Source organism: Balaenoptera musculus, chromosome 21 (genome assembly GCF_009873245.2).
Source record: "Balaenoptera musculus isolate JJ_BM4_2016_0621 chromosome 21, mBalMus1.pri.v3, whole genome shotgun sequence".
Taxonomy (NCBI): Eukaryota; Metazoa; Chordata; class Mammalia; order Artiodactyla; family Balaenopteridae; genus Balaenoptera; species Balaenoptera musculus.
In genome coordinates, this window is record NC_045805.1 from 13194742 (window position 1) to 13218126 (window position 23385).

The 23385-nt window shown below is 48.2% G+C and overlaps 1 protein-coding gene across 3 annotated transcripts in view; it reads right to left on the minus strand.

The window, feature by feature from the left end:
- Window positions 1–608: 608 nt before the first annotated feature.
- ENPP6 (ectonucleotide pyrophosphatase/phosphodiesterase 6) overlaps window positions 609–23385 on the minus strand; it is a 97102-nt gene continuing 74325 nt past the window's right edge. Inside the window, exons 7-8 of one of the 3 annotated variants that reach the window (XM_036838963.1) lie at window positions 8600–8723; window positions 609–4056 (exon numbers count right to left, since the gene is read on the minus strand). In XM_036838963.1, the coding sequence (XP_036694858.1) occupies window positions 3851–4056; window positions 8600–8723 (330 nt within the window). In that variant the 3' untranslated portion in view covers window positions 609–3850. Of the gene's footprint in view, window positions 4057–6517; window positions 6678–8599; window positions 8724–23385 lie in introns of those variants that run through there. The other 2 variants (XM_036838964.1, XM_036838965.1) reach the window with 2 other exon arrangements.

Below are 23385 nucleotides of genomic sequence, written 5' to 3' on the forward strand. Positions count from 1 at the left end.
GGAAGCCCACACACAATGATACGCAGAGCTTCTGGCTGGGATGCCGGTGAGAAGGGGCATGTGGGCTGTTACTGGTTTCCAGGGTGAAGCCGTAAGGACGCTCTGGGAGAGATTGAGTACATTTGAGTGGTAACATTGGCTACAGACTGGACTCAGGATGCCACAGGGATCGTGGTTATTGCATTTTCATGGAATATTCCAAATAGGCAAATCTGTAGAGATAGAGTGCAGCTTACAGGTTGCCTGGGAGCCGGGTGGGGGGAAAGGGGGAGTGAGTGCTAACCTGCTCGTGGATATGGAGTTTCTTTTTGGGGTGATAAAAATGTTCTAAAGTTGACTGTGGTGATGGTTGCACAACTCTGTGACTCTACTGATGCTGTTAAACTGATACTTCAGAGGGAAGGACTGCATGTGAATTGAATCTCGATAAAACTGTTTTATTTTTAAAAAGTAAATATGCTTAGTATATTTAAAATCTAATCTCCTTCCTTCCTTCCTTCCTTCCATCCATCTGTCAAGTTTATAAGCTTGAGATGGAATATGCTTAGTCCATGAAATGAAGTATAATTATATTGTCAGCTGGGTGATAAGAAAAAATAACAACCCAAAAAGGAAAGGTTTGTTTAATTTGAGGAACTACAGACAAAGAGAGAGAATATCTGCTGTGTAAGCAAGTCTCCTCAGTGATATTCATTCTTTTTCTCATTCAACACATATTTATGGGACATTTATGAAACATTTGAGGTACTGCACTAGGTGCTATTTTATGATTTCAAAGCAACACACAAGCATAGCTTCCATAGCAGAGCCCTGAGACCAAGTTTCCCATGTTTTATAACCAGGCTGTCAAGGCTACCATCTCTCTTCCTCCTAGTAAGTAGTTTACAAGAGCTGACTTTGGTCTATCACAGATTGCTTACAAAGATTAAACACACTATCACATTTGGAAATCTCTTGATATTTACAGAAATGTAAAACACTTTCACAGAAAATTCATAAAAGAGCTGTGTGTCTTGAACAGCGAGTTTGTCTGATAGCACCGTTGGGGATCTTAGACTCACAGGGACTTGGGTGTGGAGAAGCCTCTCCATCACTGGGGCTTACAGACCCGCTTTGGTTTAAGAAGGGCGGGAATCTGACCCAGCTGGGATCAGTAGCCAATGCCAGCCTGATGGCTCCTGAAAAAACTGGCAGATTATGAAGTTGCTGTCAGGAGACTCAGGTCTACCAAGGTCAGATCAGAACCCATCTCTCCTGAGAGCAAACCCAGACCTTAGAGTCATGTGACTTAAAAGTGTTGTCCACGCCAGATCCTCTGAACCTGCAGCTCTGTGAGACCACATGAAGCCTGCAGTCCCAGGAAGTTTGCAAACTGCTGTCTGTGGCTGAATTCAGACCTGCTGTGGATTTCCAAGAGCCCTTTAAAAGTAAAGAAAGTTGGGACTTGAGCCCAAGTCTGGGCTCTTGAAGGCTAGAAAGAATTTCCTGGGCCTGCTCTTATTTAAGTCTTCAGAAGTTAACTGAATTGGGTTCTGGCGATTAGGCCTATGGGCAGGGGAAGTAGCCATTCATCTTATCTTTAATTTAAAGATCATTCCTTTCATCTATCTTCGGTATTTGCAGGTCAGTCCAATTACCTTCCTCCTGGAATTAGCGATGAAGTAGTAAAATAATCCAGGAGAAAAGGTGTGTGTAATAGTCCTAGCAGATATCATTCCGATGGAACAAAATGCGTTTAGAGAAAGTAGAATTTTCCTTGGGAAAATGACATAACTTTAAAACAAAAATCAAAAGAAAAAATTCTGGCCAAATAATTGAGCCACTAAAATATATGCATTGCTTTAGGTAAAAAGTTTTTTTCTCCATTCAGCGTCTGAATTTTCTTTATTATTTACCAATAGTCATGATTCCAAAAGTATCTTATTCTCATTTATCTATGCAAGACTACTTATTGAGTAACTACACTTTGTCAGACAAATATCTGAAATTTTATTATGTAACTTGAAGATGTTAAGGATGAGGGAGGGGAAAAATTGGTAGAACAGAGCAGGAAGGACAAATCCAAGACCGTGTATCTGTTTGTACCCCTCTGGACTTGGATGATCCACTTTTAATTGAATCACTGGGTTTCTTTTAGGTCTCCTTCCTTCACAAGGGAGCACAGTGGGCTGCACTGGATTCATCAGAACCCAGTCCTTTAAGGAGAAAGAAAACTTTGAACAATAGATGCCTATTTCAACAACCGGCGCCAATGTTCTGAAAGCACTAATTGGCTTTCAGCCGGAGAACAAAGGCTGATTTGCCTTTCCAATTGATTCGATGGTCTGCTGGCAATTTAAAAACCCATTACATAAATCCTTAGAAATCTTTTGTGAAGATAAAATTGATATTTTTAAGCAGTGATCCTTTGCTCTCATGATTCAAGGCCCAGGAACGGTTCCCAACCTTCATGAATCAGGGTGAGCATAGATTTTCATTTTTCAAGGTAAACAACACATAAGGGCTTCATTGTCCTGACGAGACCTGATCTTTTGCCTTTTCCTGACAAAAAGCCTCATTTGCAGATGTGCCTCATTTAGTGCAAACTCATTTTTAATGCGATGATATATGTATATGACTCTGATCATATAGAAATGCAGTTATCCCTTGTTTTGCAACAAGAGCTCCTACAGCAAACTTAGAAGACTAAACTAAAAACATTTCGTCTCAGGCTCGGTGCCTCTTCTCCGGGGTTTCTTAAGGTCTCTGAGGTGGCGCTTTGACCAAACTGTTTCCTAATCCAGGGGCTAAGTGCTTAGTGATTGGGATCTGACTCCATCACGTTGCCTCCGTTCCCCGTGCCCCACCATTTTCCTTGGAATTCTGGGTCACTCAGGGGTCCACTTTGCTGTGGTGGTTGAATAAGCAGTGCTCCAGGACGCTGGTGCGTCAGACTTACGCTTACTTGCATCACCATTTCAAGCAATGAAGTGAGATTTCTTTAAGTATGTCCACACCATCATCAACCAGACACCCCTTTCCCCGCCCGTGATGATGTCAGGGGTCGCTAGTGTCTACACTCTGTATGGGGATCCAAAGGGAGGCAGCCTCTGGGTGAGCCTTCCCACAGGCAGAAGGGCAGGCAGGCAATCCGACGCCTGCCGTGTGCACGTTCACAGCATGATACGCTACGAGGAGGCTCACAGAAGCCCGTGTCTATTGTAAACTTTTCTGCTCCTTAAGGCAGGGAGAAACTTTCGTGCACTCAGACTTTGGGAAGGAACGCATATCTTTCACTTTGTTCCATGAATCCTGCAGTTCCCATTGATTTTGATTGCTGGGTGGGCCAAGCTAAGATATACCCTTTCTGGGACTTTGTATAAGGTGAAGAAACCCCACGAGCTGAGTTAGAAATAGCAGCTACTGCTTCACATGGGCCTTTGTCCCAGACGGAAGGAGCAGTACGGGATGGTGGCCGTAGACCCTGAGGGTGGCTCCCGGGTTTAGACAGGGCACAGACAAGGGCCTGCTTTGTGCAGAGCAGGACAGAGAGGGGCCGGGAGTCCACGGAATACCCGCCCAAGGTCTGGTCGCTACAGGGGTAGGCCCTGCTTAGTTCATCTGAGTACATGGAAAGAAAGAAAATAACCTATAGTTGAACAAATGAAAAGCTAGGAGTTTCCTTACCTCCGGAAAAAGTAAAGTGTTTTTGTTTTTGTTTTTGTTTTTTTAAGAAATAGGGACTTTTATGTATAGAACCATCCAAGACTAATATATTTACAATTGTATGGCCTCGATTGAATTGACGAAGCTATTAGTGAAACAGGAAACGGCAAGGCCTCCCCCGCGGGGCACACACTGCGCTAGGAGTTCAGGACAGCAGCGCCAGCAGGACCAAGGCCAACGTGCAGGCGCCCGGCCGCGCTGCCAGGGCCGAGCTGGCCGGGTCCTTCAGCATGCACGTCACCCGGGACCAGGACCCGTTGTTGGGCAGGGGGGCAACACCTGCCACGTTGCACATGACGTTGTAGACATCCACGGATCTGATGGGAGCGGCTCTGAAGTTGGATTTGAAATCTGAAAGGGAAAGGCAAGCAAAGGAGTTGTCACGGCCACTCCTGGGCAGGGCAGAGACAGGGATGGAGTCACAATGTGGAGGAATTACATTCAGCATCCAGGCATCTTGGGACTGGAAAATCCGCCTCGTCCGTGGGGCCTGGACAAGGGATTGTGAACCTGCAAGGAGATCTGGAAGGTTCTAAGTTATGATAGGAGGTTGCTTTCTATGGCTCGTGGAGATGTTTCTTTGAAAGACAGATCAGACAACAAACTCTCTCTGTGCATAACTGTGCTTCCCTTGTGACAACAGAGCTTTCCTTGGGGACCCAAGGGCCGTCTGAAGCTGCTCATTTCTGCAAGCACTGCGGAGCCGCTGTGGTCACAGAAGGTTGACTGTCCTGCCGGGCTCCCCAAACCCAATCCAGCTGCATACCCTTCTTCCAGGACACCTATCTGGCAGGGACTGGTTAGCCTAGGTGCTCCCCAGTTCAAGAATGTTTCCCATTTGCCTGCCACATGGAGGTCCCAGGACTGGATGGAACCTGAAATTATATAGTTTCCTCAGTGTGCCTAATTCACAAGCAAAAGCAACGGTCTCCTAAATATGTTTGGAAGATCAGTTGAACATTCCCTGGGAGCCTTTCACTGGCAGATAAAGTAACTTAGCTGTGGGGAAAATAAAGAAACTGGTAGTGGAGTTAGAGACCTGAGTGAAGGCTCAAGGGAGCTCCTGAGGGACAGGGTTGTGCCTCTACCCAAGGCTGTGCCAGACTCCACGGCGACACAGGCCCCCGAGGGCCTGGCTGGCTATTCACAGCTTAGCAAGCAAGGGTGCTGAAGGAGGGACTTCAGTCCATAGTGGACCCTCTCTTTCTCCACAGGAGGCAGAAAAGATGCTGAATGGAAAGTGTTTGTTTAAAGAGTGAGTATGAGACTTTAGTAATATTCATACGCAGCTTCACTTCTAGGTTCCCAACCAGAGCTTCCAACAAAGTACCCAAAACTTAAGAAGCTGAATTCAGGAAGGAGTTTTATCCATCAATAAAGGCCCATGCATGTGACTTTTGTCCCTCTAAAAAAATTTTTTTTAAAACAGGTAGTTTGGGGGCTGTAAAGCCAAGTTTTCTATCTTAGAAAATAATCTTTATAATTGCTCTGCTAAAATGATCACATATACTTGATTTAAAAAGCAAACAAACACCAACAGCAACATAGCCCAGAAGTGTCCACACCAAATTCTACTCTTGTATTAACCCTGAAACTATAAATACAGAAGGAAGCTATACACTGAAAACTCTGCCACAGCGTATGTTAGACCCAGGGCAACTTCCCAAGTGGCGGGTTTTGCTTATTTTGAAGAATTAAAGTTGAATTCAGTATAAAGAGGTTCACGGGCTCTACAACCAGCCTGTAGCCACTTACTAGCTGGGTAACCTCAGGGGACAGGCATGGAGATGGCGCCTAAATCCTAGTTCCAGCCACACTGTATGTGCTCAGTAAATGGGAGCTGTTGTTAGTAATAGAATAAACGCCCAGCAGGGGAAAGTACGGATTGAGAACAGTCACCCTATAGGTTATTTGCAGGGTTCACTTTACTTTTAGGGCAGGGAGGGCACGAGTCAGCATCACCTCAGGGTAAACACTTACTTTACAAAATCCAGACCTCCCTGGAAAGGAGAATGCAGAGGCTGACCTGGAATGCCAACCCTTCCAGTATCAAGGACAACCCTACAATCAGAGAGGGTGGCGGCAACGCTTCCCCAGAGAACAATCAGCTGCAGCTGAGAAATCGGTGGCAAGGTTGTCCCAGGGACGTGGGAGCGACTCCTCTCCCTCTGACTTGCCGTGGACCTGGATGTGAGATCATCCTGCCACATCACCTGGTGGCCATGTCCTGTCACATGGGAGGGTGACAGACAATAGCATATCCAAGACAGCCGTCCCCAGCCTTTCAAACATCCCCTTCTTTAACATTTGGCAAGAAAATTTGAGATCAAGCTCTACTGACAAAAAAAAAAAAAATGTTAGAAAAGATCATCTTTTTATGTTGAAAGTACAAAATCAAATCCGGTACACGTAAGCAGGAAGGAGGATTGGCGTTTCTTTCCCACTCCATCTGGTTCACGGCTTCCCGGTCTGCAGGGCTGGGATTTTGGGCCCAATGCAGAGATGATCCAAACTGGAATGAGAGCTTCTAGAAGATTTCTGAACAGCAAAACAATACCTGATCCAATTGGGAGAGGCCAGCCAAGCCCTGTTAGCTCAAGATGGTGTCTGAACCTGGAACGGGAATCCAAGTTATTTCCACGGGTTTACATTCTTTGGATATTTAAACTGTTTCTCCTAAAGAGAGAAGGTTCTGGAGGCTCCCGCTGTGCCTGACCACCTTGGGCTGCTTTCCAAGTGAGGCTTGCTAGCTCACTGGCAGCTCACTGAATCACACTCCTGCTGTCTTATCTCGAATGTGGAGTTCTCCACGGCAAGATTAGGTTGTTCAAATTAGAAACTGGGGTGAACCAGAGAGAGGCTATCTTCCAGAATTACTTCCCTTTCTCTTAGCTGGACCAGACTTCCTGGCTTCTGAAGCTGTATCTGGGCGGCCGCAGCGGTGCTCAGCGTCCTCCATGAGCGAGAAGTACCTACAATTAATCAGGAGGGATGCACCTTTATCTCAAAGTGCAGCTAGATAGCTATGAAAGGCCTCGCTCTGAGTAAACAGTCAGTGTGTAAAGCTGTTCAGTCTTTCATGAGAATTAGAGCCAGAAACGTGATGGTTTGCGGGAGGCTCTCGAGGCTCTATCTGCCTGCAAACATTTTTGCAATTAGCCCAGTCCATTTTCATCAGGGGTCGTCTTTCTGTCTATAAAAGACTTAGGCTTTTAGTTTTAAAGGAACGGATGATGGGGGCCTTTGCTAATGGACAAAATCTCCCCACTGAATTTAAGCTATTGCAGCTTTGGGTACTTTGTTTAAAATTTTCGGTTTGACGCTAGATGTGCTTCTGCTTTAAAATCTGCCCGAGACTCTTACTCAGAAACACTCCAACTGACAACTGTTTTGCATTCATGATCTGATCCCTCTCTTCTGGGGAAGGAGGAGGCAATGTCTTTGAATGAGCGCCCTGCTGGCTAATGTTCCCCCATATAAAGGCCGTGGCCCTGGAATGTCTCTAACCTGACGGAGCAGCTGTCACCTCAACAACATCCTCAAGGCTCCATCCTGAGTTCACTCGGCCTTTGAGCTGCGCAGCTCTAGCCCGGGGCTTGGCTAACAGGGAGGGCCTGTTAACTGTTATGGGTTGATGGCGTCATGCTGGGGCATCCTCTGAACTCGCTCTTAGGCCAATGTCATGACCCCAGTTGTGCTCTATAAATGTTTGCTGCTACTGGTGCTGCTGCTTACTCAAGGACATGGGAACCTGGATGACACGTGGGCAATGATTTGGACCGACATGTTCCCTAAGCTCAGGCTCCCAGAGGCGCCCACGGAGGGTGCAGAAGCTGACACCTCGTAGTTCTCAGCAGCTATTCTGTGGTAGGTAGAGTGGCCTGAGGCGGATGGAATGAAGGGGCTGACACATTTCTCTGTCCTGTTACGTCAAGGAGAAGGGCAGGGCTTCCAGGCGTGATCTCTAACCTGTAATTTGAAAGGAAGGCATGGACTTTCATGGGCTGAAACATTTTGATCAACATCCAGAAAAAGGAACTTGGAATATGGCTATTGGGGTGAGCTTATTATGCTTAGTAAGGAGTGTGGACAGCAGGAAGGAAGATTAGTAGCTCACGAGCCAGTCCACTGAGCGCTGATGGCTGTTGATGGTTTTCTACCCTATTGTTTTTAAAGGGGGTGTTCAGATAGTAGTATGATCTTTAGAGTGTTTGATAAACTTTCCTAAAATGTGAATTTACAGTGCTGTGTTTATTAAAGCAAATAACCAAAGAGGCTCTCTCCATCTCCCCTCTCTTCCTGCCCTGGGAATGTAGGTCAAGGAAGGCACAGTAAATTTGCTTTCATCCAAGACTTCCCGAGTCATTCTGGCTCATTCTCAAAGTCAGTTACAGAATCATTTCCTAGCCTGCCCTTGAGCACATCCTAGCTTCTGGTGGGCCCTAAACCAAATGACCTGCACAGGGGTGGGTGCTCTAGCCAGGGAGGAACTGTGGAAGAGTCAGACCCTGTGAAGCGATCGCGTCAACTTCAGGACGCGCAGCTGTCAGCAACCTGGTGCCTGATAAGCTTTCCTGGACATCAGATGGCTGTGAGAGAACATTTTGATGAATTAAGTAAAAAATGAATCATAAACATGTGGAACACTTTTTTCACTGCGCTCGAGATTTAAAACTTACAAGGAAAAGTATTTGGCCACGTTTGCCAAAACCAAGAAGCATTTGAAAGCCAGCCAGCCAAAGACACTTCATGGAGACCGGCTGGGTTTGCTCAGCTTTGCTCATAAAGAGGGTCCATAAAGAAATCACTCCAGCTTTACTAGTGCCGTCAGCCCCTGCTCGCTGACGCTTCCTTAGGGAGGGATGACTAAGAGAATTTGGTCATGTCTTCCTACCGGGTCCGAAGGCCAAGAAGATGCCCCTCATGTCCCTGAGCTCGTTGTCGTATCCGTGCCATCCGCGCTGCCAGCCTTCCCTCTTGCCAGTGCTGTTCATCCAGAATGGAAGCGTCTCTCGATTCTGAAATCAAGCCAGGCATTTACATCGCCCTGTGTCCAGACATCCGGATGAGTGAGCATCCGGTCCAAACTACCACCCAGCGGACTTCCTGCTCAGCGGTCTCAGTCAGGGTCATCCGACCTCAGCTGGATCACTTCCTACTCCAGGTAGCTCAGACCTTTGGAGACGGCCCATTAAATTGCCAAAGAGCTCTAGTTCTGAAGGTATCTTCTTATATCGGGCTGGGCTGTACCTCGTAAGCAGTTTTAGAGTCACTAAATATAGCAGGTCAGAGACAGAAGGGACGTGAAAGTCTACCTGTGGTATAATAAAAAATATAGTTGGCCTTTGTCCCGGGTTCCCTGGCCCAGAACGCCTAAGCCCTTGGGATGTCCTGAGTGACGGGAGTGTTTTGTTATTGGAAGTGCGCCCCTTGCTGCGATACCTGAGCTTATGCTAACGAGGTGACTCGCTGGGGTAGGGAGCTACAGAGCTTCAGGCTAGCGACTGCTCACCTGAGGAACCAACCTCAGGAGGAGAGGGTTAGAGCTTTCAGCCACATCCTCTGACCTCTGAGATTGAGTTCAGTCACGTGGCCATGACTTAATGACCCACACGCCATCGCAGTGGAACCCCATATAAAACCCCGGGAACAGCGTGGTCCAGGGAGCTTCTGGATTAACGAACACACGGTTGTGACGGGAGGGTGGTGCACCCAGAGAGGGCCTGGGTTCTCTGCACCACTCGCCCGCATACCTTGCCCTGTGCATCTCTTCCACTTGCCTGTCCCTGAGTAGCATCCTTTGTAATAAGATTGTAATCGTAAGTATGGCACCTTTCTGAGTGCTGTGATTCATCCCAGTGAGTTATCGAACCTGAAGGGGGGTTGTGAGAACCCTCAAATTCGCAGCCAAGTCGGACACAAGAGTGGGCAGCCTGAGGACCGAGGACTTGTGGCCAGGATTCAGATGTGCAGGCAGTCTTGTGGGACGGAACCCCTTAAAGTGTGTGTCTGCTCTAACTTGGGGTGATGTCAGAATTGAATCGAATGGTAGGACACCCAATTGCTATGGGAGAATTGTTGCTGGAAAACACAGCGTCTAATCGAATCACTTTGTTTCTTTAGTACAGCACGGAAGCCCCGAGGCAGCCGGCTCACCACAATCCCAGGGCGCCCATCGCAGGAACCACCCGTCCTGCTTTCTTCCAGCTCCACCCCGGGGGGGGGGGGGACTCGGAGCATATTAGTCCCCTCCTCTCCATTTAGTCAACATTTGAAGATAGCACCCGTGTTCCTCTGCTCCAGGCCTTGTGTATCTTCACTTTCTTCGACCATTCTTCACTCAGGATGGCTTCCAGAACTGTCACTGCCCTGTCACCCTTCTTTCCTGCAAAACTAAATTTTCTTAGACTGAAGCTGCTTACTTGAGAGACAACAAGCTTAAAGAAGGTTTTGCAAATCCTAAGGAGGCTGCAGCCAGTTGGACACAACCTGAGCCCTTCTTGGCAGACTAAGCCTTCATTTCCGATATTCCAATCATCTTCTTGCTCAGCACAGGGTTTAATATTACAAGTTTTCCAAATGCAGGCGGTAGAACTGACTGGTCGTGATGACTGAGTGGAAGCAGAAGAGCTCAAGGACCAGGGGTTTACAGGTTGGCTCACAAGACTCGTAACAACACGTGTATTTTGTGTGCTGTACGGTTCACCAAGAGCCTCCCCCAACATCCACTTAATCATCACCACCTCCCACTGTGGATGGTATTATTTTTCCTACCTTGGCACAGAGAGGTGAAGTGACACTCTTAAAGTCACACAGCTGTTGAGAGGCAGGGCTGGGATCGGAACCCAGGTCGACAGCCTCCTGGTCCTCATGCACCTTCCAGGACCCCATAGCCAGAGGTCGCTGCAGGGCTCCTGCCAGCACTGGACAGTGGGCTGTCCCTGTCCCTGGCCTCTTGACTCACTGAGTGGTGGCCAGTTACAGAGTATGGAGATGAGATTTTGGAATAGGATGTGGGTTAAATTCCACTTGGCCACTTTCCAGCTCTGTGATCCTGGGCAAGCTGCGTGACTTCTCCAAGCTGCAGCTTCCTTGCTGGATGTGATAATACCTGCCTCACAGAGATTCTGGAGGATAAGCTGGCTGTGCGCTAAGCCCGGAACACAGTAGGTGCTCGATAAATGGCTGGGGAGGGCCACCAGGTGCCACTGGCTGCGGGGCAAGGCGCTCGGGTCCTGTGCAGCAGGGTCGAACCCTCCTTTGCTTATTTAGCTGTCATATCGCATTGCACACCCATCCAGTCTCACCCCATAAATCACTCCCTGGCATTAGTGCTTTCCAAATCACACTGTTTCATTGACTCTCTGTTTCCTGAATTGCCATCATCCCCTATCCCGCCTTCTCCAGCTGTAGCTTGTATTTTTCAATGGGAATATATTTATTAACTTACTGCATTTCTGACTTATTCTGTTTTTTGTTCTTTGTCTGTGGTGATGATCACAACACATCCCAATTTAATCTCACATGCTGCCCCCCCTCCCCCAGTCTTTAGTGATTCCTGAAGAACTAGGTAGAACATATCACTAGTGCTGTCACTAACCATGAACCCCATGGGACATACGTGTCCCGTGACCAAGGGGCAGGTGGAAGAGAGATGAGGACTGACGGCCTGATTTTAAAATTCCAGCTTAATTCCACAGTTACACACACACAGCAACAACAAATCTCAGCCCTGAAGGTCACTGGGGGTCTGTCTGATCATAGGTCAATCCACTAGTTCTTATTAACACGACAGGTTGCTCCAGTGAAACAACTATTCTTACTGATTTTAAAAAGTAATAGTAAACTGGCTGGTTATGTGAGAAGCTAAGTGATTGAACGGATTACATGACACAATCTAATTACATTATGTAATTAACCTCAAGAAGGTGCAGGGACGATCTCCTTCCTTGTCCTCTCCGGGTGGCTTGCACCGTTTCGCTGGGTTCTGTATCCCCACATTAGCATCGCAGCGCAGGCCTGTGCAGCCGTGACACACACCACACAGGGGCAGCCCTGCGGGTGAGGCGCCCCAGACCTCCCCGCTCCAGAGCACAGTCCCCAGGCTGGGGGTCCTCAAGCTACTGGCTGAGCCTCACCCCTCCTGACCCTACCAGGCCCAGGGGCCGCCACACAGCACCGCCTAGTGACATCCCGGGGAGGTGCCCGAACCCTCCAGGACAGCGAGCATAGAGGGGTCTGTGTGTGAGCGTGAGTCTGTGTGTGTGTGAGCATGAGTCTGTGTGTGAGCGTGAGTCTGTGTGAGCATGAGTCTGTGTGTGTGTGACTCTGTGTGAGCGTGTGTGAGTGTGTGTGAGCATGAGTCTGTGTGTGTGTGAGCGTGAGTGTGTGAGCGTGAGTCTGTGTGTTTGTGTGAGCGTGTGTGAGCATCTGTGTGTGTGAGCGTGAGTCTGTGTGTGTGAGCGTGAGTCTGTGTGTGAGCATGTGTGTGTGTGAGCGTGAGTCTGTGTGTGTGAGCGTGAGTCTGTGTGTGTGTGTGAGCGTGAGTCTGTGTGTGTGTGTGTGTGTGAGAGAGAGAGAGGAGCCACTATGAGGAGGCCACCAGAAGGCTCTAGCGCAGAGCGTGGGCAGCCCTGCGGCTCCCCAGTAGCGGCCCCCAGGGAGCTCTGAGCGGCGGAAGGGCTGGCACAGAGGAGGCCCTGCGAGGCCGGGGGACCTTGTGTAGTGATCGCACGTGGGGAGGGCGTGAGAAGAAAGCACCGTGAGGCTGGCGGAAGCAGTGAGGCGGTTTCTACCCGAGGTTGTGCCAGTCCCACAGGGTGACCGACTGTCCCGGTTTGTCGGGGACTGAGGGGGTCCAGGGATGCAAAACTTCCTGTTTTAAAGCCAGGACAGGCCTAGGCGAACCAGGGCAAGTTGGTCGCTCTGTAATGAACACTCTCTTGTCAATTCAAATAAAATCCTCACCAAGTCCATTTGTTCAGCACCTTCCAGTACCTTCCGGGACCCTCCTCTGTACCTGGGAGGACAGCAGTGCCGGGACGCCCCCCTTCAGGAGCCCCTAAACTAGTTCATCATTTCCAACAGGAAGGACGCAGAAAGAGTTCACAGGAGGAACACCATGAGGAATGGTTGTTATTATGTTTATAGACGTGGGTTCTTTTATTTGGTGCCTGCGTTGTATTTTAGTGCCTCACTCCACTACCAGCTCACCATGAAATGTCTACCGGAAGCTTGCTGAACTGGGGAAGCCAGGAGATTACTTATGAGATCAGAGTTGTAGTTTCTAGACTAGATCTTTGTCTCATTCATCCTTGGCATTAAAAAAAAAAAAGTAGCCTTCACTGTTTACCCCCAAATCAGCAAACCAGTTAACGAAGTCTGTTCAACAGTTGCCTGGACCTCCTATCCCTTTGACTTGCCATGCTTGGATTCCTTTCTGCTGCTGAGCTGCGATGTCTCGGTAGCATACTCAGAAACGGGGGTGGCACTGGGCACGAGGGTCGGGGTGGAAGCGGGGGTGGAAGGCTGGCAAGAAGCAGAGGGTGGCCTGAACAGTCTGTAGTCATTACTGTCTGTCTGCACGTGGCAGAGGCACTTGCTTCCATAAACTGTCTGGTCATTTACTCGCTTTGTACTGTTGCATTTGGGGAATATATTAGCACATATATTTCTCGCCAGCTCCTTCCGATTTCCCCTCTGCGTAGATCAGAAAATGGTTACTAAGCCACAGAGAAGAATACTCCTGAGGGGGCAGGAAATGCTTTCCAGCTCCAGGAAAACATCTGGACTCCCGGTCTTGCCTTGCACCCCAAAATGACTTCTCTTGGGGCGGCCAAGGAGGTGGTAATCCGTTCTTCGTGGGTTCCCTCCCAGGCCGGAGGCGCCATTCGGGGTCTTGTTTGGGTCCCCCTGCTCCATCTGGGTGACCTCCTCTCCCGTCTTCCCCCTTGAAACTCACCGTCTACACTGCTGGATCCCAAGCCGGCTGTGCACACAGTGCCCTGAGCGTATCCCGGCTCCCACCTTGGGTATTTGGATTCAGCAGCTCTGTAAGGCAGGGACTCTGTCTATTTAATCATCGTCCCCCAGGTGACCGGGATGCATCGTCTGGCCTGGAAACCGCTGGGAGTCATTCCCCTGGCCCTGTCCTGCGCTGTGTTCAGCGAGTAGCCATCGTTTCCTGAGAACGCTTCGCGTTATGCTGGGGTACCACGCTGAGGTCAGAGGCCGTGTCTCAGGCCCCTTCGTGGGGTCCCACACAGCAGCGCAGGGCCTCCCTCCCAGAGAGAGCACAGGCCCTCCCCGCGGCAGGCGCGGAGTCCAGCACGGAATCGCTCACACAGGCTGCTTTCCAAAGAGGAACCTGGGCGGCCGACCGGCTTTTCCCACCTGCCATCCAGGCTCACTGGCCGGCGCCAGGTTCACTGTTGGTTAAACATTTTGACCATCACCCCTCGGGTCAGCCACTAAAAGTGTAATTCCTGTCGAGGAGTAGGGTCAGGGGCCCGAGGGTCCCCTCCTCCTCTCTTGATGAGGCCTCTCACCCATCTCTAGGGCACTGGGGAACAAAGTTGAAATCTGGTCCGATTAAACTCAATAAATAAAATGTGAACACCTGTCTCAGGTGTGTGAGGGGCCTAATACAAATGAAACCTATGTTATTCCCCTAGGACGGGGTTATAATAGCGACTTCCCACGCCCTCCACGTTGCAATAAACTCACATCATCTCAGGCTGGAAAAGGCGCCCAGTGACGTAGCAGAAGTGGCTTCGATGAGAACTCTTGCGGAAGGGAGCGCAGTCTGGCTGGCTCTGGGCTTTTGCTGCTAGGGTTAAGGTCGAGCTAGGCGTCTATCACAAAGCACTGTGTCTCTGCTTTTGTGGCATCGTCATTTTAAACCCTCCTCCCGAGAGGCTTCCTGTGGGGACGACTCCTTGGAGCCCCCCAGGAATGGTGGTCATGAACCTTCAGATGTGTGTTTGCCATGCGCCACTACAAAGGCTTGTCCCCCAACGGTTTCTCTTTCTCCATCTTAGAAGGCCGCCTCTTTCTAGAACAGAATTTAATTGCTCAGGCCTCAGGCCCTGGTCTGACCCTGGCAAGCCCGCTGCCACACGCAGCCTAATCCTGGAAATGGAAAATGCCAGACAGCAAAGTCAGCAGGGACCAAGGGCGGCAGAATTCCTTGGAGTGGAGGGAAGTGTTGGAGGAGAGCACCGAGCGGATGGGCTTTCTTTTATTCTTTTCTCCCCCCGGACCACGTTTACTGAAGCGTGCCAACAGCGAGGAGGGCGTCCGTGTGCTCTCCGACATGCGTACCAATGACCCTAGTCACCCCGGAAAGCAAGCAGCTTCCAGCCCCCAACGCCAGCCTCCTGAAGCTCCACTACTTGGGCCTGGACAAAACCACTCCAGCTGCCTCTAAAACCCAGAGGCCGCATTCTCCAGCTTGTCTTGATTTCCCCAAATATTTTGGGTTCAGGCCTAACTGCCATTCAACCCCGGGCCTTAGAATTGAGCCCGGCATTTCATATCCTTTGCCAGTTTTCAAAGTAAATCTTTCCTCTGGAGACAAATGCGGGCCTCCCTTGGAAGCTTGGGCCTAAGTTTGCCGCATTTCCCTCCACTCAGACGAGAGTCCAGAAGACCAACAATGAAGCGCCCTGTCTCACAATCTTTCGCCAGCTTTTGGCTGCATCTGGCTGCCTTTTTGAGCACAGTGGCATGAAGTGGACACTGTTCAGGAGAGGCCGCACGAATTAGCCCCTGGAGCTGAGTAGGGACTGGAGAGAGATGTATCCAGAGAGCTGATGTATCCGCCCGCCCTTGGGCCCCAGCTGTAGGCTAACTGAAGTTAGGACAATTGCCATTAGTGGTTTCAACACCTTTTTTTCTGTTGAAATCTCTTCTAGGGCTACTAATAATTAGCCAAAGTTAAAGGCCTGACTCAGCTTTCCTCTCTGTCCACTTGGTCACTGACTTACTAACCTACAAAATAAACAACCTGTCAACAAGTAATCAAGAACCAACTGTCTCAATATTTATGAATTCATCTCTTAATTCATATATAACAAACATGTACTGAGTTTCTGCCGTGTACTAGGTTCCACAGAGGAAAACGAAGGTCAAGATGCCACAGACCTGCGCTCAGGGAGCTTCCACCCCAGGAAGGAAGAGTTCAAAAGCAGACAAACAAAGGCAGCACCTGGGGAGTGATTCAGGGTTTTGTGAGATTCCAAAAGGGAGGAAATTAGGGAAGAGTTGGGTATTTCATGGAAAAGATGGTATTTGAGTTGGGCTTAAAAAACAGGCGGGAGTCAGGAAGGAGAAGGCACTCTGGATTCTACTGATGGTTTACTGGGCTATTGATGGTACCAGAACCCAGTGAGTACAGGTGTGGAGAGCAGGTCAGGAGAGCATGAAGTATGTTGGGATCCAACCACTTGACACCCAACGCTTGAGTCCTGCATTAGAAAAATCATTTTCACAAATATGAAAATTCTGGTTCAAGCATGTGCAAATCTCGCATGTTGGTGAGAGGAAAGGAGAGGGCTGGTTAGGAAGAGTTTTCTGCATTGTGACAAAAGCAAGAAAAAAATGAATGCCAACGTTAGAACTTTTGTGAAGGAGCTGAGACTTATCTCCAGACCCCACTAGGAATCAGAAGGGTGAGTCCATAATTCCAATCCACGAAATCAGAAATACCTTGAACATTTGAGTGGAAGATTTGAAGGCTCTTTGGAGAACTGGATGGACTTCGTGCTTAACGGTAACATCTGGGTTGTAATTCTTTGTCACTCCTAGCTCTGTGACCTTAGTCAAGACATTTAAAACTCTGAGCCTCACTTAACTCAGTAAAGTTGGGATAACATCCAGAATGCAGAAACAGTAAGCAGGGGACACTTAATTCAAGGTAGCTATTATTACTGTTGCTGCTGTTGTTGTTGACCAACATTTTTAAAAGACAATTTTCTAGATACATTTATTACCTGAAAAATGCACAACAACTGGATGCACGTGTCATTGAAACTTCTGGGGGGCGGTAGTGGGGAGCGCATTCTAAAGGTTCTAACGATCCGTGATAAAGAAAGATTAATTTACAGTGCTCACTGTCACTAAGGAAAGGTGTATGAAAAAACACTGATAGGGCTTCCCTGGTGGCGCAGTGGTTTAGAGTCTGCCTGCCGATGCAGGGGACACGGGTTCGAGCCCTGGTCTGGGAAGATCCCACATGCCGCGGAGCGGCTGGGCCCATGAGCCACAACTACTGAGCCTGCGCGTCTGGAGCCTGTGCTCCGCAACGAGAGAGGCCGCGACAGTGAGAGGCCCGCGCACCGCGATGAAGAGTGGCCCCCGCTTGTCGCAACTAGAGAAAGCCCTCGCACAGAAACGAAGACCCAACACAGCCATAAATAAATAAATAAATAAATAAATAAATAAATAAATAAATAAATAAATAAATAAATAAATAAAGTGTAAAATTAAAAAACAAAAAAACAAAAACTCTGATGGTCTCTGTATTTAGTGGGTAGACATAAGAAATATAAGAACTGGGGGTGACTGCTCACGGCCTCAGATGCTCAAACTCTGTTCTTCTTGTGAGCCGTGCGTTACAGCACCCCGAGGATTATGGAGCACGCCCCCGCCTTGCTGAAATCCCCGATGGTGTTCCCTTGCACTTAAGGTGGGATTTGAAGTCGTGCCCGTGGCTGGGCCTCCTCAGGCCCCGCCGCCCTGGGCAGCCTCAGACGTGCCGCTGTCCCTCTCCTCACTCCCCACACGCGCCGCTGGGTCCGTCCCTTCAGTTCCTCTAATGCTCAAGGCCCTTTCCTGCCTCAGATTCCTCCAGCATCCCGCTCTGTCGGCCAGGAAAGCAACCCCTTCTCCCTGCCCCATCGACGGCCACTCATCCTTCAAGTTCCAGCCTGGAGGTCACTTTGTCAGAGACCTTCTGCCCCTCATCTGAGTCAGGCTTCCTCTCCTCCCAGACCGTCTCTTTCATAACACTTTCTCCATCGTAACACAGTGCACGTTGTAACTGCACGCTTATTCCTTTCTATGGCATGCGTGCTTATTTCGTATTTGGCTCCTTCCCTGGGCTGTGAGCTCCATGAGGGCAGGAGCTCCCAGGGGCGCCTTACTCTCACTGGATCAGAACTTCGGTAGGTTACATGGAGCAGGCACTCGGCAGATGTCTGTTGAATTTAGCAGATGAGTGATTTTTTTTAGGTATGTGGATTTTGGAAGAATGTACTTGAGTTTGGCGGAAACCACCCACAGAATTTCTCCACTTTGCATTTTGCTCTGTTGTTCCTATCTATCCCATATGCCAAGGACACTTAGCATCACTGGACCGGCCTCCTGAGGGCCCGTGGACCACCCTAGACATTGTGACCACCTCAGTCTGCCCCGGCCCCTTTCCAGGTGCCCCCTGGTGGAGGGATGGGTGCAGAGCATGGGTGAGTGAAAAGGGCTGTGAGAAAACCACATGGGCTGGGAGAGCGAGGCCACCTCGTGCTGGGCTCAGATGCTTCCGTGAAGAGCGTGACCCTCGCCCCCTGGCAAGGACAAGCAAAGAGAGGGTCTACAGAGGATGGGGACCAGGTCTCAGGGAGACAGAGGGGTGGGGCCTTCATTTAGGGAGCCCTGTTTCCATCCTTGAAGAAAGGAGCTCGGCAGGTGTGACAGGCTGGGGCCTAACCTAGGCAGGTGGCCTGTGTCTTTTGCCTCTTCATGGTTAGTCCTCTGGGAAGATGAACACCTTCAGGTTTCTGCCCCTGCATGGGGGGAGGCCAGAGAAGGGACTGGCCGTAGTTGGAAATCTAGTCTGTATATTAAGGAGCACAGTGAGAAGCAAACTGGGGGAGCCGCTGGGCAGGGAGCTTGCTTGTATGATGCCAGCCGTCACGCCGGATACTTGTGCAATTCCAGGTGACAAAGTCAACAGGTTTCCCTCTCTTTATCTTTTTCAGTGACAGCTCTCCAAGTGACCATTAAGAAAAGAAAAAAGAACTCAGTTGCGTCTTCCTGTTAGAGCAGCTGCCTTAGAGTCCGCAAAACTTAAATCGGTGGCAAAAAGTTGGTGTTTATATGGGAATGGCATTTTTGCCAAGGAAGCCAAATCTTGTATGTTTACGGGATGGTGGTTGTAGGGAAAAAGGAAGGGGAGGTGGGATTCTATTTTATTGGCCCCAACCAGCATCGATTTGTCCTAACTCAGCTGTTTTCCTAATCATGTCAAAGCCAGAAAAAAAAAAAAGACTCCTCTGCTATCCTAGCCTGGACCCAGAGAAGTTGCTTTCAGGGCTGAGAATTCGCCCTGCTGCAGATGCAAAGTGCAATCCAGGCTGTCCTCACCCGGGCTGTGCACTGGTGTTCAGGTTACAGAGCAAACACAATGTTCTTTTACCGTGTGCGGAGAGATTTTGCAAATAAGGATGTGGGAGATTAATAGTCCTGGCACAGTGCAGGAACAGGGAGCTAGAACGGCGTTCTCAATTCTCTACAGTCAAGTAGGTATAATAAACAACAGAGAGATGTAAAAGAAAAATGTCTAAGACAGCAGGGAAAGAACGGGCACTCGTTTTTAGGATTTTTCAGAAGATAAAGAGATAAAACCCCAATATTAAATCTAAGTAGGCTCAGAAATTATAATTTTCATATATGAATCTTAAAAATAAAAATCCGTAAATTTGAAGACAGGAGTAAAATGATTAAGGTATTCAGTCTAGAAAACTAAGGTACCACAAAAGATGGACTAAAAAATACCTAAATTTCTCTCAGGACCAGGGACCAGCATGATTTTCTAAAGAAACATTTGTGTTTTTATGTTACAGACACCGTAAGTTACATTGATATAACTGATTGCATTTTCTTCTTTGAGTGGGCGGCTAGGAATCTCAGAACCACCTTGTGTTCCATTCTATGTTATGGTAAGTGATTTTGAGGACTAACAATATCTACAATGCAGAGTCATGGAGAGAGACAGAAATAGTAACTAGGAGATACTTAATCCCAGATGGCTATTATTATTGTTGCCGATGTTGCCAACCAACGTTTTAAGAAGAAGTTTTTCTTGACAGATTTTTTATATGTGCAAAAGGCAGAATAACTTTACGTTCACTCCATTGAATCTCTGAGGAGGAGTCATTCTATAGTATGTAATGAGCCAGGCATGATAAGGGAAGATTAGTCTTATAATACCCATTATTACTAATTAGAGCTATGTGAGGTGACACTGACAGTCTCTCCATTTAGGGGGTTAACACTAGTCCTTCAGAACTAATTTTATTTTTTCTCAACCTATTATCTTCCTTCTGATTTCTTTCTTTAAAAAAAATTTCTGCATCAAGTATTTAAAAATTACCTCAAATCTCCCTTTTGAAATAATTATATATTTTTAAAAAGCTCTTCAAGTCATTGTCGGTAGTTAGGCATTCTTCCTTTCCGTTCTTATGGCTTCTCTCTGCTTCTTAAGCCATACGATGAAATACCAGGTAGCCCTTGCTAACTGGTTGACTCTTAGTTCTGATTTACACAAACAAATGTGTGCGTGTGTGTATTTGTGTGATACATACAAAAGTAATATAATATGATATGATATGATATATATGATATATATGATATGATATGATATAATATATAATATATAGTGTACAATTACCATATCGCGTCACTCTCAACAGACAGTGGAATATGCCAGTTTCCTGCAGGGGAGCAGGTACTTGGACCTCAGCAGGTGGATGTTGGGAGGCGGGGCGGGTACAAGGGAAGTGGAGCCGGGGCAGGAGGCGGCATCGTCAGATTCATCACTGGGCTAAGCGGCCACCACCAGTCAGAACGTTAGCGACGGTGCCGTTTGTCCTCGCTCTCCTCTCCCCTCCTTTTCTCTGCTGATCTAAGTTTCAGCCACCTTGTCTGCCTGATTCCCAGCTGCTGTATCACACTGGTCTTGCAATTGTGGTCCCCTGGCCTGCATTTCAGCACAGTACCCTATCTTAGGACCAAAGCGGACTCAAGGCGGGAGTCTTCTAGCCACACTGGTGAGTTGAGTGATGAGACCTAAAGGGAAGCTTGCTGGTGGGTTCTGGGCTGAGGCGGATTTATGGTGCAGTTACAGAAGCTTAAGCATCAGGACGTCTCACTTGCATGGGTTTCTTCCAAGTCCCTGTATCTAATGTTATATTCATAATTATTATTTTCTTAAAGAGAGACCTCCTCCCCCCAATTTTATTATAATCATGAGAGTCCCACAAAACTTCTATCTGCCTCTGATTCCGGGATATATATTTTGCTCCCTAATAAAAGTATGAGATGTACAAGAAGAAGCCACATCCCTGCTTTCCTGCTTTGGGATGAACTGAAGGATGTGATGCTTGGAGCTACAGCAGTTATCTTGTGCTCTGAAGGGAAAGCCAAAAGAACTGCAGAAGAACTGACTCAGGGCCTTGATATCGAGTTGCTGGATGAACCACCCTGGAACTTCTTACCTCTAAACTTCTAGTTATGTGAGATAATGAATCTTTATTATTTAAGCCATTTATTCAAGCGGTCTATGACTTACAACCAAGAACATCTTGACTGATACCCCAAGTTTCCCCATCACTGTGTTTTAATCACTCATTGGGAAAACGTGCATCGTCTTGCTAGATGTGCTAATGCCAAGATACTGTATTGACAGTTCAGATGCTTCCAGACTGAACCTTCTCTGACAGCACTTACGGCTGGAGCAACTTCCCTGGTGACTGTCCACCCCTCCTGGAGGGATTGAGATCGCTCCTCATGAGTTGTCCACTGTCTTCATGACACCCTCTGGCTTTGCCACTCTCCCTATGTAAGCCAGTTTTTCCATAAATTACCTCAAATCACCTCTGTACTCTTATAATCTCCCTCCCTGCCATGGATCAGCCTCTCAGTGTGGTTGATTTCAGCTAAATATGAGAAAGTAAACAATAGAGGCACATAGTCCTACAGAGAAATGAGTGACAGTTAACTGTGGATTAACCCTCAGCATCTATTTGCTTTTAAAAACTTAAAACAATTTTACCAGAATATTCTAAATTGAAAAAGTTGCAAAACGTAAGCCCTTTTGTACGGCTTGGGAAGTTGGCTTTATGGAATAAAATTGAAGAGGCACCTGCAGTCAGGTGACCCACTTGACTGCACGTGTGTTCAGTGCAAAGTCCTAAGAAAACCACTGTAGATGAAAATGCTGTGAGCCTAGAATAACCTCACTCCAGGTGAACTTCAAACAGTGTGATAAAGTGACCAGAAGCATTAGGGCGCTTAGAGGAGAGAGCGTTAGGGGGCAGAGGGACCTTCTTGGAAACTTCCAAAATCACATGGCATAGGAAGCCAAAGTCTGCTGACCAGAAGGACCCAGCCTGGCCGCGGAACAGTGCAGCTGACACTTCTGACCAGTTCTACTTTGCTTCCTCAGCGACCAGCTGCTTCTCTGGTCTGAGAGCACACAGGAACAACTCAGTCCTCCTGAACGACTGAGGTTTACGTCAGGGAATCCCCGTTTTCCACACCTGGGTCGCTAGACGTCCACTCGTTTTGCATGATCAGTATTTCTGCTGATCGCCACCTGCCCTCACTCTGGCAGGTTAAATACCACTCTTAGGCCTTATACAGTCGTCCCGCGGTATCCACAGGGGATTGTTTCCAGGACCCCCTTGGATACCAAAATCTGTGGATGCTCGAGTCCCTTATACAAAACAGCATAGTATTTGCATATAACTACACACATCCTCCTGCATATTTTAAGTCATCTCGGGATTACTTATGATACCTAATATAATGAAATGCTATGTAAATAGTTGTGAATACAATGAAAATGTGATGTAAATGGTTGCCAACACCCAGCAAATTCAAGTTTTGCTTTTTGGAAATTTCTGGAATTTTTTTTCCCCTGGATATTTCTGATCAGAGTTGGTTGAATTCTACAGATGCGCAACCTCGAATTTGACTGTACGTTTTTGGCCTTGACCAACAACTCTCATGTGCCAACATCTGCTACTCTCTTTCACCCTGTAGTCTGATCGGTTTGTGACCCAGCTTCATACTCATACCGACAGTGACCCAGGCCCTGTCTGCGGATTCCCCTCTGGGGTGCCTTCCCAGCTGGCCGGGTATCAGAAGCTGACGCAAGGGCCTGGTGAGCTTGGAGTCCAGGTGGGCAAGGAGGAAGCTGCTGAAATCATCCGGGTACCAGGCAATTAGGGTTTGGGCCCAAAATGCAAGATAAGCTCTGTAAAATCAAGTGGGCAGGGGCTTCCCTGGTGGTGCAGTGGTTGAGAATCTGCCTGCCAATGCAGGGGACACGGGTTCGAGCCCTGGTCTGGGAAGATCCCACATGCCGCAGAGCAACTGGGCCCGTGAGCCACAATTACTGAGCCTGCGCGTCTAGAGCCTGTGCTCTGCAACAAGAGAGGCCGCGATAGTGAGAGGCCCGCGCACCGCGATGAAGAGTGGCCCCCGCTTGCCACAACTAGAGAAAGCCCTCGCACAGAAACGAAGACCCAACACAGACATAAATTAATTAATTAATTAATTAAAAAAAAAAAATCAAGTGGGCAAACCAGAGACCTGGACCTGTGGACTTTTGTTTGCCAATCATTTCTCTTTAAGGTGAAAGCAAAGCCGAGCCTCTCCTGGCTTTTCGCTGCCCTAAAG